The sequence below is a fragment of the Lissotriton helveticus genome, chromosome 9, assembly GCF_964261635.1.
Source record: "Lissotriton helveticus chromosome 9, aLisHel1.1, whole genome shotgun sequence".
In the NCBI taxonomy this organism is placed as follows: domain Eukaryota; kingdom Metazoa; phylum Chordata; class Amphibia; order Caudata; family Salamandridae; genus Lissotriton; species Lissotriton helveticus.
The window spans coordinates 681,416,110-681,432,730 of record NC_136070.1 but is presented as its reverse complement, the minus strand read 5'-3'; the positions used below and the strand labels follow the sequence as shown (position 1 = coordinate 681,432,730).

The 16,621-nt window shown below is 43.3% G+C and overlaps 1 protein-coding gene across 1 annotated transcript in view; it reads right to left on the bottom strand.

Annotated features, from left to right (window-relative positions):
* Positions 1–16,621, bottom strand: part of LOC144783240 (maestro heat-like repeat-containing protein family member 1) — a 72,412-nt gene that overhangs the window by 17,677 nt on the left and 38,114 nt on the right. Inside the window, exons 5-7 of the mRNA XM_078662322.1 lie at positions 16,057–16,155; positions 14,716–14,837; positions 8,811–8,957 (exon numbers count right to left, since the gene is read on the bottom strand). Coding sequence (XP_078518448.1) covers positions 8,811–8,957; positions 14,716–14,837; positions 16,057–16,155 — 368 coding nt within the window. The remainder of the gene's footprint in view (positions 1–8,810; positions 8,958–14,715; positions 14,838–16,056; positions 16,156–16,621) is intronic.

Genomic DNA, 16,621 nt, shown 5'->3' with positions numbered 1-16,621 from the left:
GTACTTGGCGCCTCCTTGCCGGTAGACCAGTCGGGACCATACATTGAAGGAAAGGTTGATGGAAATGATGTCACCTTTCTGTTGGACACTGGTGCTACCCGTTCTACTGTGAGAACAGTGGACGTTCCAAACCTACCCCTCTCGGGAGAAGCAATCCAAGTAGTAGGAGTATCTAATCAACTGATCAGTACACCTGTTACCGAGCCTATGGAGATCTCAATTAGAAATTTTAAAGAAATGCACAGATTTGTCGTCTGTCATACCAGTCCGGTAAACTTACTGGGACGAGATTTGCTGTGTAAAATGAACTGTACCATCTTTTGCACACCAAAAGGCGTCGAAATTCAAACCCCAGATGAAGATGGCATCTACAAGTTAATGTTAGTTAGACCTGACTCAGAAATCAAACGAATGACTATACAGGACTTACCTGAAGAACTCCAAAAGACAGTGAAACCAGAAGTATGGGACTTTACAGGAAAGGATGTAGGACTAATGAAAAACGTAGACCCCATACAAATAGCCATGAAAGAAAATGCAGTGTACCCAAATACCAAACCTTACAGAATGAGTGCAGAAGTAAGAGCAGGAGTTGCCATTGAAATACAGAAATTGCTAGAAGCAAACATAATACAGGAAGTAATGAGCAGCCCCTGTAACTCACCCATTATGGGCATCAAAAAGCCTAATGGCAAGTACAGAGTAGTGCAGGACCTGAGAAAGGTAAACAAGATAGTGATTCCTTGTTGCCCTATTGTTCCGAAACCAGCAGTGATTCTGTATCAGATTCCCTGGGATGCTGAATGGTTCACTGTGATAGACCTATGTCATGCATTCTTTTCGATTCCATTGCATCCAGATAGCAAATTTCTTTTCTCATTTGCTTTCAACAGTCACGTGTATGTCTGGAATAGGGTCCCCCAGGGCTACACAGAAAGCCCCTCTATCTTTAATCAGATCTTGAAAAAATGCCTTGAATCTTTAGTCTTACCTGGAAAATCTGTGCAATATATCGACGACCTCTTGGTGGCGTCCAAAAGTCATAAGGACTGTGTGGATGACACCATTGCCCTACTGAATCACCTGAGTGAAAAGGGACATAAAGTGGCCCCTGAGAAATTGCAGTTCTGTTCAAAAGCAGTAAAATATCTGGGGCACCAGATAGAGAAAAGCATCAGAAAAGTCACCTCAGAAAGAGTCAGAATAATTCAAAATATGCAGTTACCCCGTACTCAGAAAGAAATAAGAATGTTCCTGGGAGTTGTAGGTTACTGCAGGCAATGGATTGTGGGATTCGCAGTCCTTGCAAAACCTTTGATTCAAATGACAAAGAAAGGAGCAAGGGACCCAGTGGAATGGAATGACGAGAGTTTGACAGCTTTCACAAAGTTGCGAAATTGTCTGTGTACAGCCCCTGCTCTAGGAATGCCTGACTACTCCAAGGAGTTTGGCCTATTCTGTGACACTCGTGACAATTGTGCATTGTCAGTCCTGACTCAAGAGCATGGATTGACCAGAAGGCCTGTGGCATATTTTTCTGCCACTTTGGATCCAGTGGCTGCTGGACTACCTGGATGTCTGAAAGCAGTAGCTGCGACTTGCACCAGTTTAGAGCAAAGTGAGTCTATTATCATGGGACATCCCGTAACTGTGTATGTTCCACATGCAGTTGTGATCCTATTGACTTGCACAAAAACTCAGTATCTCACTCCTAGTCGGCTGACTAAATATGAGAGGATTCTCATGGGTGCTGCGAATATAGTCATCACCCGATGTAACATTTTAAACCCTGCCACTCTACTCCCTGACTCAATGGTAATGGAAGATAAGGGAGATAATGAGCATGACTGCATTGATCTGACTGAGTTCAGTACTAAACCTCGCCCAGACATTAAAGAAACTCCTTTGCCTGTACATGATGAGGAATGGTTCGTAGATGGTTCATGCCTGAGGCATGAGCTCGGAGGCCTAAGTGCTGCCTATGCTGTGGTCACGTTAAACAAAATTGAAGAAGCATCTTATCTATTTGGAGTAAAGTCTGCACAAGTAGCCGAATTGATCGCCCTGATAAGAGCTTGCAAATTGGGAAAAGACAAAAGAATAACAGTGTATACTGATAGTCAGTACTGTTATGGGGTTGTGCATGACTTTGGCCAGTTATGGCTCCAAAGAGAATTCCTGACTTCATCAGGTACCCCCATTCGAAATGGAAAAGTTGTTCAAGACCTTTTAGAGGCAATCCAATTACCAAAAGAATTGGCAGTGGTCAAATGCATTGCTCATAAGAAGGGCATTGACCCTGTTTCCTTGGGAAATGATTTTGCTGATCGAGTGGCAAAACAGTGCGCCATGGATCAGATGCGAATAAATCCGAAACGGGGTGGGGCTGGAAACTGCTGCCAACTTAGAATGTTTGAAGAAGTGCCTACATGGGATGAAGTGAGAGAATGGCAGCATGTGACACCCTGGGAGGAGAAAGAGAAGTGGAAGGAACAAGGTTGTAGACCAAGACGTGAGGATGGTGTCATTGTGGGCCCAAATGGTATGCCTGTGTTACCCAGACACCTGCTTGCCCCAATGGCCAGATTGATACATGAGGGATCACACATTGGTAGGGACGCCATGGTTCTGGTGTTTCAACAGACTTGGTACAACAAGAAGTTCAGGAAAGTAGCAGAGTCCCTTTGCCAGAGGTGCTTGACATGTCAGCAGTTCAACTCTGGCAAGAGAACAGTAGTTGAACTGATAAAAATTGGGAGATCAGGGGGTCCCTTTGTGAGAATACAAATTGATTTCATTACCATGCCTCGATGTGAAGGAAAAAGATATGTCCTTGTCATTGTCTGCCTATTTTCAAAGTGGGTGGAAGCTTACCCTGCCACACAGAATGACGCCATGACAGTAGCTAAGCTTCTACTAAAAGAATTGATACCTAGATTCGGGGTTCCAGTCTTTATTGACTCAGATAGAGGCGGACATTTTCAGAATGAAATCCTGGCTCAACTCTGCAAAGCATTTGGGATCACACAAAAGCTGCACTGTGCATATCATCCAGAGGCTTCTGGAGTGGTAGAACAAATAAATGGCACCATAAAGAAGAGATTGGCAAAAATATGTGATTCTACTGGCATGAACTGGATAACTGCCTTGCCTCTTGTTCTGATGGGACCAAGAAGCATTCCAGATCGGAGAACAGGCCTGAGCCCCCATGAGATCTTGATGGGAAGAGTGATGAGACAAGCATGGGTACCAGGATACAAACTGTTAAGCATTTCTGATGATTTGGTACTTGAATACTGCAAGCAACTGGGTGACCAAGTGCGTTCTATCTCTCGCCAGATTGGGGCAGACGCCGTCGCCAACCCGACAACCCCAGTTCACAAATTGGTTCCTGGTGACTGGGTTAAGATAAAGAAGCACACTCGTTCGAGTTGCCTTGAACCCAGGTGGGGAAAAAAGCGGCAAGTAATCCTGGTAACCACGACCGCTGTAAAGTGCGCAGGCGTTCCCAAGTGGATCCATGCCAGCCATACCCAGAAGGTGAGACCTGACGAGGAGCCTGGAGCTGAAGGTTGTCCAGCTGAGGGGTCTGCAGACGTTGTTCCTGAAGTAGCTGACGACAGACGACCGAGCACCAGCCCAGCTGAGGGTCCCACAGGCGTTGGCCCAGAGGTAACTGATGACGCATGGCCGAGCACCAGTACTGCTGAGAATCCCACAGACGTTGGTCCGGAAGTAGCTGATGACGAGCTGCCGAGAATCGGGCCAGATGATTGGATACCCATAATCGACCTCCCTGGAGACCCACTCAGAACAAGAGAGCGAATAAGGGAAAACAGAGAGTGGAATAGAGAGGTCGAGCAAGGCACAGGCGAAGATCCTCAGATCATTGAGATTCACATCAAGTCTGAGGACGAAGAAGAAGGTCAGACAGGGACAGAACAAGTGATCGATACTCCTCCACTGACTCCTGAAATTGAAAAGGGACAGACTAGACATAGTGTAATAGTTCGAGCAGAAGAAAATCAAGGGATCGAAGTGCTCGGGCAGGATCAGGCAGAACTAGGAGAACGTGTTCAGGACATAGAAACAGAGACATTTGAAAGCCAAACGCAAAATATACCTGAACAAGGCCAGCTTAGTAACCAGGCAGAAGAAATAGATACAAGACCTGGGACTAGTCAGACAGGAAGGGAAGAATCAGAAACAGAAGTGCCACAGACAAGTGAAAATAAAAGAGCATTAGAAAAAAGCCAAATCTCAGTGCCAGCTAAAAGACTAAAGAAAAAGAAACACATTGAGCCAAGGTATGTTAAGAGACTGAAATTAAGACTAAAAACAGTCCAAGAGAAACTTGCAGATATAAGAAGAAGTCCCCGAATTGCAGAAATACCTGAAGGTAGCTCCAAGAGAAGGAGTGACCGAATAAAAAGACAAAACGAAAAATACCAGGATCCGGAGTGGACCTACTTAATCTTGGAAAATTTTGAGGAACTTGAGATAACTGACGAAAGCGACGAAGATCAGGTTACTGATTTGTCTACCGAAGAAGAAGAGCTCACCTGAAATTGCACAGAGTAAGCTACCTGTGTAGAGTTACAAAGAGGGGTTGAAAAACTTCTTCTGAGCAAAATGTCTGAGTCAAGAACGAATGGAAGGCCTAGTCGCAGTTGTTGCAAAACATGCTGCAAAGTATGTATATGTAGTGTAGTCATAGTTATATTAGTTTGGATAGGACTAACAGTCTTCATTCCATTTATGGTTAGTAAAAGTACTAATATTGATCCTACACAGATTACTGACACTGCAGAACTGACAACACGAAGTGTAGAAAGACGTGAGGAAGCACTCAGACAAACAAAACGGGACTTAGAAGCATCAGATGAGGAAGGACTACATTACCACGGAGTTAAGAACCAGACACACTTAAATGTTTTCGCAAACTTGTTGGTACACTATGTAGAGACTATGGAAATAGAGGATTGCTATGTCTGCATGAAGCTACCTACTTCTGTAGCTGAATTCGTGACATACCATCACTTGCCCCTGACATATGGAATTTCCTGTAGTGTTTTAGCAAGCTTATTTTACAAAAGAGGACCATTATAGTATTATTACTCTAACAATGACGTGATTTTTTCTGAACTTCCCATATGTGGAAATCTGAATCCTGTACATACCAAAAGTGACGTTACACGTTATATGGGAGAATCCTTTCTGACTATAGGTACTATAGACTTAAATGAAGCACACAGAGACAACTTGACCTTTTCACTACATGAACAAGAAAAGGTATTTTTAAACATGGCAGAGAAAAGAAGGGAGAGTTTCCAAAGAAAGGCAAATGACAAAATGCAGAAAACCCTTAAATGGGCTGAGAACATGGCAAGCACCTCAACTGGCGGGGCGGGACCTGCTCTGTTGCTGGATTTCGAAAAGAAAGGGAAACTGTCTTCACCGCGAGAAGACTGATTATTATAATAACATTTTCATTGGTTCCAGTCAATGTGAGCACAATTACAAGGTAATTGGAGGTTGGGGTTTCAAAAATGGGTCAGAGCCTGTGTTTCCTGGAATTTATTATATATGTGGAGACAAGGCTTATTTCAAATTGCATTGTCTTCCCGAAAATATACCATGTGAATGAAATTGCTGGAAGCAATGAAAACACTAATGGCTTAGTGCGTAGTAAAAGAGAAAGCGTAGGTGAAATAATGGGTAGTATTTTTAGTGCACTGATACCTGGAGTGGGAGTGGTTCTGAACACTCACAGAATTTGCAAATTGTCCACAATAGTGGATGTGCTGTCTACTGACACAGCTCATGGATTTCTGCTGGTCAATACCGAAATGGTTGCGATCAGAGCAATGGTTTTGCAGGACAGACTTTCTCTTGACACCTTATTCGCAAAAGAGGGCGGAGTCTGCCGGATGTTGAAGGCGCAACATTGTTGCACTTACATTCCTGACAAAAGCGTACAGCTCAAAAGATATGTGAAAAACATTACTAATTTGGAAAGGGAACTCAAACCACTCGAGGTTGACAGTGCCTGGAAGAGACTAGTTGATGGTCTCTCAAATGTAGGTCACTGGTTTGCTAACTTAGGTAGAAGCTTATTGTTCAAGGTACTGATGCCAATAGGAATTATAGGTCTTATCCTATTTCTTATATTCGTCTGTTGCAAATGCCGAAAACATACTAAGAAGTATCAGGTGAATGCAAGAGGAGTGAAACGGAATGCGGATGAGCTTGAATTGGAGGAAATAAATAATCAGATTTACAAAAGGGTGAAAAATTCTCACCCTCCCAAAAATGAGAAAGAGAAATTGAATCGCCTGTTGGAAGAGATAGAGTTGTACAAAGTATGAAAGAAAGTTGGCATCTGATTCCGAGATTTGTGATGATAGTAAATATCATCAAAGAGGGGATTGATAGAGCAAGATTTCGCATCGCGACTTGCTCGACTCATGAACCTCGAATCTCTCATAACCTCATAACAAATGTACGTTTTACTAATCTCTTTGTTTTTGGATATACATGTATGGTAGCGAAGCTTGCCTATGTGTTTTACTGATATAAATAATAATTGTGTCTAAAATGGCCGCTGCTTGCATTTCTGTTTTTGCGCATGCGTGGGTCATAGTCATGTGATATGACGCAGTCAGAGTTTGAGAGGGAAAGGGTGTGCATGCGTAATAGCAATAAGATGGCTGTGCTTCTGATAACGTGGTGAAGCTGTGTGCTGCTGCTCCTGTGAACTTGTTCGTTACACTCACCATTAATGCATAGTATATTTTTATAATGCTGAGACTAAAGTACGAAATCATGACATGTAATACATTCATTTATTTCTATGTGCTAATTTGTTTTCGCTTACTTTTCATGTATCACGGGAAATGGGGGTCCAAATGGGTTGCGAGCCATCTTGAAGGTCCCTTCCGCGCATGCCCTTGATGCGAGGCAAGAAACAACCTTGGACAGTGGAACTCAGCCAGCTGGCAGTCACCGTAAAGAGGCTCATGCGAACGCCACCTCTGACCCAGCAAGATGGAGTTGACTGTCCTCAAAACGATACAAAGACATTTTCTCTATTGTATGCTAAGCGACTTTCTCATGGGAACCCCAATCTTGCTAGGCGGCACCTTAGGATGTAAAATAGGTCTTACAATAGTCTGTTCTGATTGGTGTGTTAACCAAATCCTACCTTAGGACCAATCCAAATTGGGGATTCTGACACTTTGCAACATTTGGGGGTTGGTACCCTGTCCCAAAACAGTATATCTACCCTGGGTTCACCTAGGGAAATTGTCCGACTTGTCTGAATAGCTGACCTGTCACTGACCCAACGCACTCAATAGGTGATTTGAAGATACAGAGCGCTGCGGAGCACTCTGTCCGAATTTGACCATAGACTAAGGTTTTACTAAACCTTAAAAGTGCTGGCGGAGCACTTTGCTGGGAGTTCGCTGACCCAATCGGGGTTCTGATCGATAGCTGCAGAGAGGGTGGAGCGCAGGCGTTGCTTCCAAACTGCGTGTGCTGGTCGGGTCCTGGTGGTCCTGTCCTGATCCTAATCTGAGGGTTTCCTGTCCTGTCCTGGGTGTCCATTCTGCACCTGCTGTCCATTGAGGGGTATCCTTCCTTGAGGGTTTCCTCTCCTTAACTGACCCGTGGCCAGGGTTGGTTTCCACATCAGTCTAGGTAAATATCTTGCCGAAAACTCTGAAACTGCACCTTTCTATTTTTCTGTCTTTGCTTCAATAAAGACATACCTTTGCATATGATAAGTTTTCCATGCTTTCCGCAAACCATTGCATCTCATAAAACTATTTGCATTTATTTTCATAGCGTGTTCCTATGTTTCCCTACCTTTTAGAAATCATTTTCGCTATTGCAGTTTGCAACTTCTTGTTATGGTCTCTAATTTTCTCTCATAAATTTTACTAAAGTATCTTTGAAATTTAGCCCAATAGTTTTCTTAGTTTTGTTTTCCTGTCGCATTAGCATTTTAAACATAAATGATTGCCCTTATAGTTCTCCTATGCAGCTATGTACTCTTTGCAAATTTGATTTCAGACTGTCTCCTCGTAGTGGAGTCTATGTTCGAAAGAGTTTAAATCTGAGATAAATCTTTTAAAACTTTCAGTTGTCCGTGGTCATTTCATGAAATAAATCACAGGTTCACATGTTGGGTTTGTATTTCGCTGCCTTTCCTTTTACAGCTAGCTCCCTGATCCATTGTGGTCATAGGTACCCGTAACAGTGGATGGTAAGTCGGGTACACTAGAAAATAGAAAAGGAACTCACAATTATTGGTAGAAGATTGTGACGTCATCCGATCAATGTATATGGTGATTTGAAATATATGGGCCCGAAGCCGGAAGTGGCGAAATTATTGGTCGGGTGACCCGCGATCTCTAGCAAGTGTGTCAAATAGTGGGGAATTACAGTCTGAATTTATGTGGTATTTCCATTTCTCATGGTTACCTTAGGGGCAAACTTGGAATCATAAATTTTTCCTGTAACTCAAAATTACTGATACTCAGAACATTGGTAGTGTCAGGTATGGAATACCAATATGTTGGCCCAAAGTGCACATGATGGAGGCCTGAACCATTGCACAACTCCACCTGGGGTGTAAGTGACTCACCAATGGAATTCTTTAGTTCTGTATTTGGTCCTCATTTCTCAATAATCTATTATTTCATTGAAGCTAATTTCTAACTATGGGATAGGGTGTTCATTATGAGTGGATCACTTGGGAATGGTTGCAGTGGCAGGCATGGACAGCAAATCGAGGTCACACTCACCTTGAGCAAACGAAATGCCATATCAGCAGGCAGCTGGGGTTGGAGGCTTTCAACCTCTTTAACCAACCATGGAAGCTCTTTATCGAGTTGCTCCTCTGGCAGGACGGAGGCCAAATGTCCCAGAGTGGTGATAACCTGTCCCCAGACCTGTTAAGATAAATGTATTTATGTATTTATTTAGAAAGGTTTAGTATTTCGCTGGCTACATCCATGGGTATCAGAGCGCTTTCCATAAGTATGAAGATAATACAGTCGGAAAGTATCCGAAGAAATACACATCATAAAGTAAAAAATACAGTAATAAAGTGCGGTGTTAAGTTAAAATCAGTATAGGGAACAAAGTAAACATAACATTTTGCGTTGGTAAATAAGCGACAGAGGGAACTGCTTGAAGGAAAAGATATAGTGCGTACAAACAATTATTTACAGCAACAAGAGGATTAACTACTTAGTTAGTGTATATAGGAAGCAGGTTTGATGTGCGCGGAGGGGTGAAGGAGTGGAAGGAAGGGGTCACGGAGATGGGGAGGGGGCGAAAGGGTAGGGGAGAGGGGGAAGATAAGTCAGGGGGGAGGACGAGGGGTGGATAGTTGGAAGAGAGGGAGGAGTAGGCGAGAAGCAGGTAGAGTTTGAGGTCTTTTTTGAAGCTGAAGTAAGAGGGGTTCCTGCATAAATCAATAGGGAGGGTGTTCGATATGTTGGGAGCCTTACCTGAGAAGGAACGAGATTGAGAGGCTTTCTTTTTTTGAAGAGGGGGACGAGGAGGAGTGTGTTGGTGCTTCTCAACTGATGGGAGCAGCCTGCTATTTTGAGTTTGCTTGAGAGGTAGATCGGGGACTTAAGGCGAAGGGCTTTGAGTGTAATGCAGGCAGTTTTGTAGGCAGATCTGCCTTCGAGAGGAAGCCATTTAAGGACTTTAAGGGAAGGAGAGATGTGGTTGAAACGTCTAGTGTCCGTTATAAGTCTGGCCACCAGGTTGATTATGGTTTTGAGGGGGGCAAGGTGGACTTTGGGGGTTCGGGAAAGGATATTGTTGCAGTAGTCAATTTTCGAGAGGACGAGGGATTGGAGTATGGATTTGAAATCTTCATCTGGGATGAATGGTTTAATTTTTTTGAGCTGGCGGAGAGTGCAGTGTGCTCCTTTAGCCTAGTTTTTTTATATGGGTATTGAGAGTAAGCTTATTGTCAAAGGTAATGCCCTGAGTTTTAACTGTTTTGGATAAGGAGAGTGGGCAGTTGAGGGCATTGAGATCGAAGATCCATGATTGGATAGGGAGTGAGTTGTTTTCAGGGGGAAAAGAATAATTTCAGTTTTATTAGGGTTGAGTTTGAGATGATTGGAGTGGAACCAGGATAGGATCGAAATCAAGGTGTTATTTAGGTGCAGGACATCAGAATGGGATTTAATTTTACAGTATAGTTGAGTGTCATCGGCGAATAGGTGGTAGTTAATTCTGGCTTGTTTTAGTATGGCAGTGAGTGGTTCCATAAAGAGGTTGAAAAGTGCTGGAGAGAGAATAGAACCTTGGGGAACACCACGAGAGACTTGAGAAGGGTTTCAGAGACAATTTTTGATTTTGACTTGTTGAGTTCTATGTTGAAAATAGGAAGTGAACCAGTTAAGGACAGGGCCATTAAGGCCAAACCGACATTTGAGTGTGTAAAATAGGGTTGTGTGGTTGACAGTGTCAAATGCAGCAGAGAGGTCGAGGAGAATGAGTAGGGAGGACACACCCGTATCCAGTGCGTGGTGGATATCACCAACGATTTTTAGCAATGCGGTTTCAGTGCTACAGCCTTTATGAAAGCCGGATTGTAGAGGGTCAAGAAGGTTGAAAGTGTCAATGTGTTTGTCCAGTTGGAGTAGGGCATATTTATCAAGGGCTTTGGAGAAGAGGGGGAGGTTTGAGATAGGGCCGAGGGTGTTAGGATCATCAGGATCAGCTTTAGGGTTTTTGAGAATGGGGTTGATTTGACCAAGTTGGGGGGAGACTACGGCACACCCCGAGGTAAGGGAGGAGTCGATGATATTGGTCTAGTATGGGACAATGACATGTTTAAGATCTTGGAGAAGGTTAGAAGGGAAAGGGTCTTTTGTGTGAGAAGACAGTTTTAGTTTAGACAAGATATTAGAGGCTTCAAGAGAGAGGGAAGAAATTATGCCACGAGGCTTTGTTTTTAAGTTGTTGGTGGGCGGGGTTGGTTTCATGTATTATTGCAGCAGGAAGGAGTGGGGATGAAACAGGGGGCAGTGTGGCTAAGGCGGGGAGTACAGGGGCGGCTTCCGGGGTACTCTGTCAGTTGGGAGGGGTCTGAATTTGTGCAAAGATTGATCAATCTTGCCAATTTTTTCAGAGAAGTAGTTGGCAATTTCTTCACACTTGGTAGTGGAGGCTGTAAGCTTAAGGGGGTAGCGAAGGTGTGTTTTCTAACAATGTTGAACAGTTCTCTGGGTCTATATTTGGCACTTGAGAGTTGCGAACAGAAAAAAGATGCCTTTTCATTAAAGATGTGTTTCTTGTAGGAGGATCGGGCAGCTCTGAGGAGGGCAAGATGGGAGGGAGAAGGGTCTAGTTTCAGGTTCTGTCAGTCATTCTGAGAGCACGTCTTTCTATGTTGAGGTCTGAGTTAAACCAAGATTTAGAGGGGATTTTTTTAGTTTTAAGTTTAGATGGAGCTATTTGGTCTAGAACCTCAGAGACCGATTTATTGAAATGCTCGGTGAGCTCATTGGTGTTAAGAAAAAGAGGGGTGAGGCGAAGTTGAGCTTGGAGTTTAGACTCTAATACTCCTGGTGGGATGAGATCAAAGTTTCAAATTAATTTCACAGTTATGGTGTTTTTCAGTGGGGGGAGCGGGGCCGCGGGGAGATTGTGAAACGAATGAAGTGGTGGTCTGACCAGTCAATAGGGATGATGTTGGAAAGGGAGGCCAGGTCATTGTTAGAGATGATGACATCAAGAATGGTACCTTTAGAGTGAGTTGGGGAGAGGCAGAGTTGTTTGAGGTTGTTAATCTCTAGGAGATCGGAAAGAAGTGCAACTGAGGGGTTATCTTGTTCGTTCCAGTGGAGATTGAGATCTCCAAGGAAGAGATTTTTTGAGTTAGAGAGAGAGGATTGAGTAAGAAGGTTGGATAATTTGTCTACAAAGTGAGGAGTGTCACCAAGAGGTTGGTAGATATTGTGTAGGTGAATCGGGGGAGCACCTTGGACTTTGAGTTCAGCACCTAGATATTCGAAAGTTGAGTAGTCAGTATTCTTGGCAAGAGAGAGTTGGAGTTGGTTTTTAAAGATTATAGCTATTCCCCTTCCTTTCCCCACTGGTCTGTCCTTTCTGATGATAGAGTAGCCAGGGGGGCAGAGTAGGTCAAGGATGGGTGATGAGTGATCATTCAGCCATGTTTCAGTGAGGAAGGCGATATCAATAGCTTCACTCAAGATATTTTCAGAGATTTCGGATGCATGGCAACCGGCCGAGCGGCAGTTGACAAGCATACAGGTTAGGGGATAAGGGTTAGTTTTGAGGGGGTGGGAGTAGATGGTGGTATGTTGCCGGGGAGTCTGGGGGAGCTAGGAGAGAGGGGGATTTCTCTAGCCCCCAGGATAACTAGAATGAGAGAGTGAGGGGGCAGAGATCTTTAGGTGGTGTTGAAGGAAGGTGAGAGATTTCAGATGTATGGCAAATGGTTGAGTGGCCATTAGCAGGCATACAGGTGAGGGGGTTAGGGTAAGTTTTGGGGGGAGAGCGGGAGTGGATGGTGGTACGTTGAGGGGGGAGTCTGGGGGAGCAGGGAGAGGGGGGATTCCACTAGTCCCCAGGATAACTGGGATGAGAGAGTGAGGGGGTAGAGATCCTTAGGCGGTGTTGAAGGGAGGTAAGATTTGCAAAGGGCAGAGAGGTCGGAGTTCGAGAGACCGTTCAATGTGCGATGAGGCCTATGAGTACGGCAGCGGAGGGGAGTAGTTCTCCAGTGTTTGGGAATAGTGACCTTTTGAAAGCCAGAGTAGGGAGAAGTAGAAGTAAAGTAGGGGGCTCTGGGGTTGAGGGATATAAGTTGTTTATAATCCTCTTCAAGCAGAGAGAGTTTGGTCACTAAGGTAGTAATATTTCGGTCAATTTTGATGAGTGTTTGGGTAAGGAGGGTGAGCGGGGGAACAGAAGGGGCAGGGGTGGGGAAGGGTGTATTTTCAGTATTGGTTGGTAGGAGGGAGTTAATGTTCTGGGAGGGAAGGGTGTCGGGAGTAGGTGAGGGACGAAAAATCATGTCGAGGGATGGAGAGGGGTGTGGAGGAGGGCGGGGCACTGAGAGAGGAAGGAGAAAGTTTTGAGTGAGAGGTTGAGATGAGTGTGGGGAGAAATAACATCAATGTTGGGAGAAGGAGTGTGGTTAAGAAAAGGGAGGGTCGGAGAAGGGTGTGTAATAGAGTGAGGGGCAATGAGGGGTATTTTAGTAGTATAGCTGGGGCAGGAGGTGGGGTTGGGAGTTGGAGAGGTGAGAATGGGAGTTGGTGGGAGTGTTATTAGAGGGCGTGGGATTTGGTTTGTTCGTGAGCAGGAGATTTGGGGAGATGCAGAGTGAGTTTGGGATGTCAAGGGGGGATTCAGGAGAGAGCGATTGATTAGAAGTAGAGGCTTGAGAAGGGGAAGAGAATGAGAGGATAGGACGAGAGGGGTGTGAGGAGGGGTACCATCAGAGTTTGGGGGAGAAGTGTGTTAAGAGGATGAAGAGAAGGGGAAAATGGGCAAATAGAGGAAAGAGCAATATGGAGGACACAGGTGGTTTGGGTGTTAGAAATGGGGTTATGAGTTTGGGGGCATTGGTTATTAGCATAAGTGAGGGTAGAATTATTGGCAAGCGTTACACCTAAATTACACCTGGTTTTCAGTACCCCACACTAGACGTTAACTACTAAAAAACATGAGCCACATGTGGAAGTAGGTGGTTCCCTGTAGAGGCAGCTGCACTGGACACCTGTTCTCCAGGAAGTGGTGTTGCATTACAAAGGCAGAGGCTTGTTTTTACTGGCAGTATAAAAAACTAGACAAGACTGATTCTGGAAAACAGAAATCTCATCCATGAATGTGTTTCCACAAATACTTCAAATATATTATAATCCCAAGTTGATTAATGAATTTAATATCGGAGTAATTACCTCCAATTCCATTTTTAAAATTGCATAGACCCTTGGGTTCACCGCCATACCCTTCCTATTCCGTATTCCTCACAACCCTCTCTTGCGTTATTTGGATGAGAGTTCTACATCCACTCTCTCTGTTTACTCCCCCCTCCACTTTTGTATTTTATATGTTTTCCCTGCCACCCACCACGTCTCTCACCTGTTTTCAACAATTCCTACTCCCCTACTTAAGTCATCTCTTCCCTGAAGCCCCTCACTACCACTCCTGCCATTAATCCTCAATACCATTTTAAATCTGTACCATCATTTTATCCCAATACCCATTGTTCTCCTTGCCTCCTCTACCTGTTAAGATTGTGGTAGACGTAAAACAGAGACTCCTGCAACTCCGATTTTATTAAATTACCCTAGAATCTCACTCTGTCCCTTTCTTTTTTCTAAAATACTTATTACACTTACTGTTCCTTAGTACTTTTGTATTATAACATGGTTTAGCTTTAATTTTGTTTCATATAGCTGCCTGATATGCATTGGATACTTGGTATGGTACAATACAGGTTTTTACACATTTTAGTAATCTACAAGAATAGAGATTGCAAGTCTGGATCAAGAGAAGGAATTACATTTTGTTTGTATTTCATCAAATGAAGTGCATTTGCAAAGGCAGAGGGAGTCTTGTGTATGAATCAGTCTTCTCACAAAACGGTACAGCTCTAATAAATCATCCTCTGCGCTCTGTTATTTACCCACTTTTCCAACTCACCTCCTGCAGACTGGGGATGGTTTCAAGGAGAAAGACCTTGCAGGCTGAGTAGGCTTCAAAGAAAAGTGTGACTAGGGGAGCATCTACAGAGGCAGCAAACTGGCCTGCTAACATCTCAATGACTGCAGAAACATTAAAGAAAATCACAGTTAAAGATCAAAGGCTTAAGTGTTGTATTTTTCTGCACATTCACCACCTTGCCTGGTAGGACATACTGAACAAAAAACAGTGCAATGTGTTTGCTGACAGCAAATGATTTTTTGCATGAATTAGACTCAATTCACATAGGTTTTCTCTGACTCTCATGGGTCATGTAATGGTATCCATTTCAATCCTACATCCTATAGTACTTTTGTAGCATTCTAGATTCTAGACATTAGATGGTAATAATTCCACATTACTGCAACTCACTGTATTGAACTCAAAAGAAGGAAAGGACGAATATGTATCACCAGGGTGCTTTCTACTTAAAATTTTATGTGGTTAACAAAAAAGTGTTGGTTCGGGTATCACCAGAGTAATAAAGGGGTGTAATGATTTTGCACTTGCTCCTCAGGAATGAAGAAACTGAACCAATTTAATCTCATGCATCTGAATAAACACTAATTCACTCAATTTTCTGTTTTAAACATAACAAAAAGTGTGGACTCAAATTTCCCCTTTTCCTGTCCTAATATTGTAAATGTTTAGTTGGGAGCAAAACTTGCTTCCTGCATTCTCTAATTTGTAAGTGGTAAAAAGGGTTAAAATATATTAACTCCATGAATTGCATCATTCAAAACTTTTACTTAATATGGTGCTTAGTTTGCAATTGTGTGAGCTGTAGGTTGCAGCGAGATGCCTGTGCCAATGAAATGAACAATTACCTCTTGAAAATGATGCAGTTTGCAATGGAGCAATTTGTCCACCAAACTCTAAATCAGGCCCTTATATTTTTGTTACTAAAAATAATAGGTTTTTCCTGGAGGTGTGCTCTTCAGACATGAGATGTGTTCCCCTTCTGACATGGCAAACTTGACACAGCAGCTCAGCATGCAAGTTCAATTGGCAGATGTACTAGAAAGTAGTGGAGTTACACTTCATGCAGACCAATGTTGCAGTTGAATTCTGATTTGGGCCACAAATGTGACTTCAATGCAGATAAGTTATCAGTTGTTGAAAACTATGGGATGAATATGGACTATTATTCTCTGCACCAATCAGACATAAGAAATTGCATCTCTTTGCATGAAGGGTGCTCTCTGCAAATGTTACAAAAGGGAACTTAATAAAGGTGTCCTTTCCCCACACTCCCCCAACCATCATACAGAACCCCACCCTTCCACCAGCACAGGTACACACCAAGGCTAAACCAATATTTCTGGTTGACTGTAGAAGCAGTCTTCATTACAGGATAGAAGGTTCTGAGAACCAGACCCAGGTGTGATTCAATTTCTGGTCCTGCAAGAGAAAATAAAAAAAAACATTATTAATGAAAAGAAAGACAAATACCAACTTAAAATGATGAGTGTGCTACAAAGCTCATGTGTTTGTTATGATACATATTGAAAAATAACTTGATGCATGGCTTTCTAAATTTTGCACTCAGCAGCAAATGAAACTTCAAACCTCCGAGGTAAAGGGGAACCAAATTTCACCAGATTTGATATAGGAAAATTGGCGCCTTTCTTTTTTGACAAAATGACTGCAACTCCTTTTTAACATGGCTCCCACAAGTAAGACCTAACTACAATTTTTACATCTCGGTGCAGTTGATGAATTTCTGCATCTACAGCAAAGTTTATACTAACTTTACAGGAGAAAGCAAGTAGGGCGTTTAGCCAAAACATGCTCCAGGCAAAGCAACTTTTTACAGCTCATAGAAGGCAATCAGCCTCCATCAGTAAGCAGAAAAGAAAGTTTCACA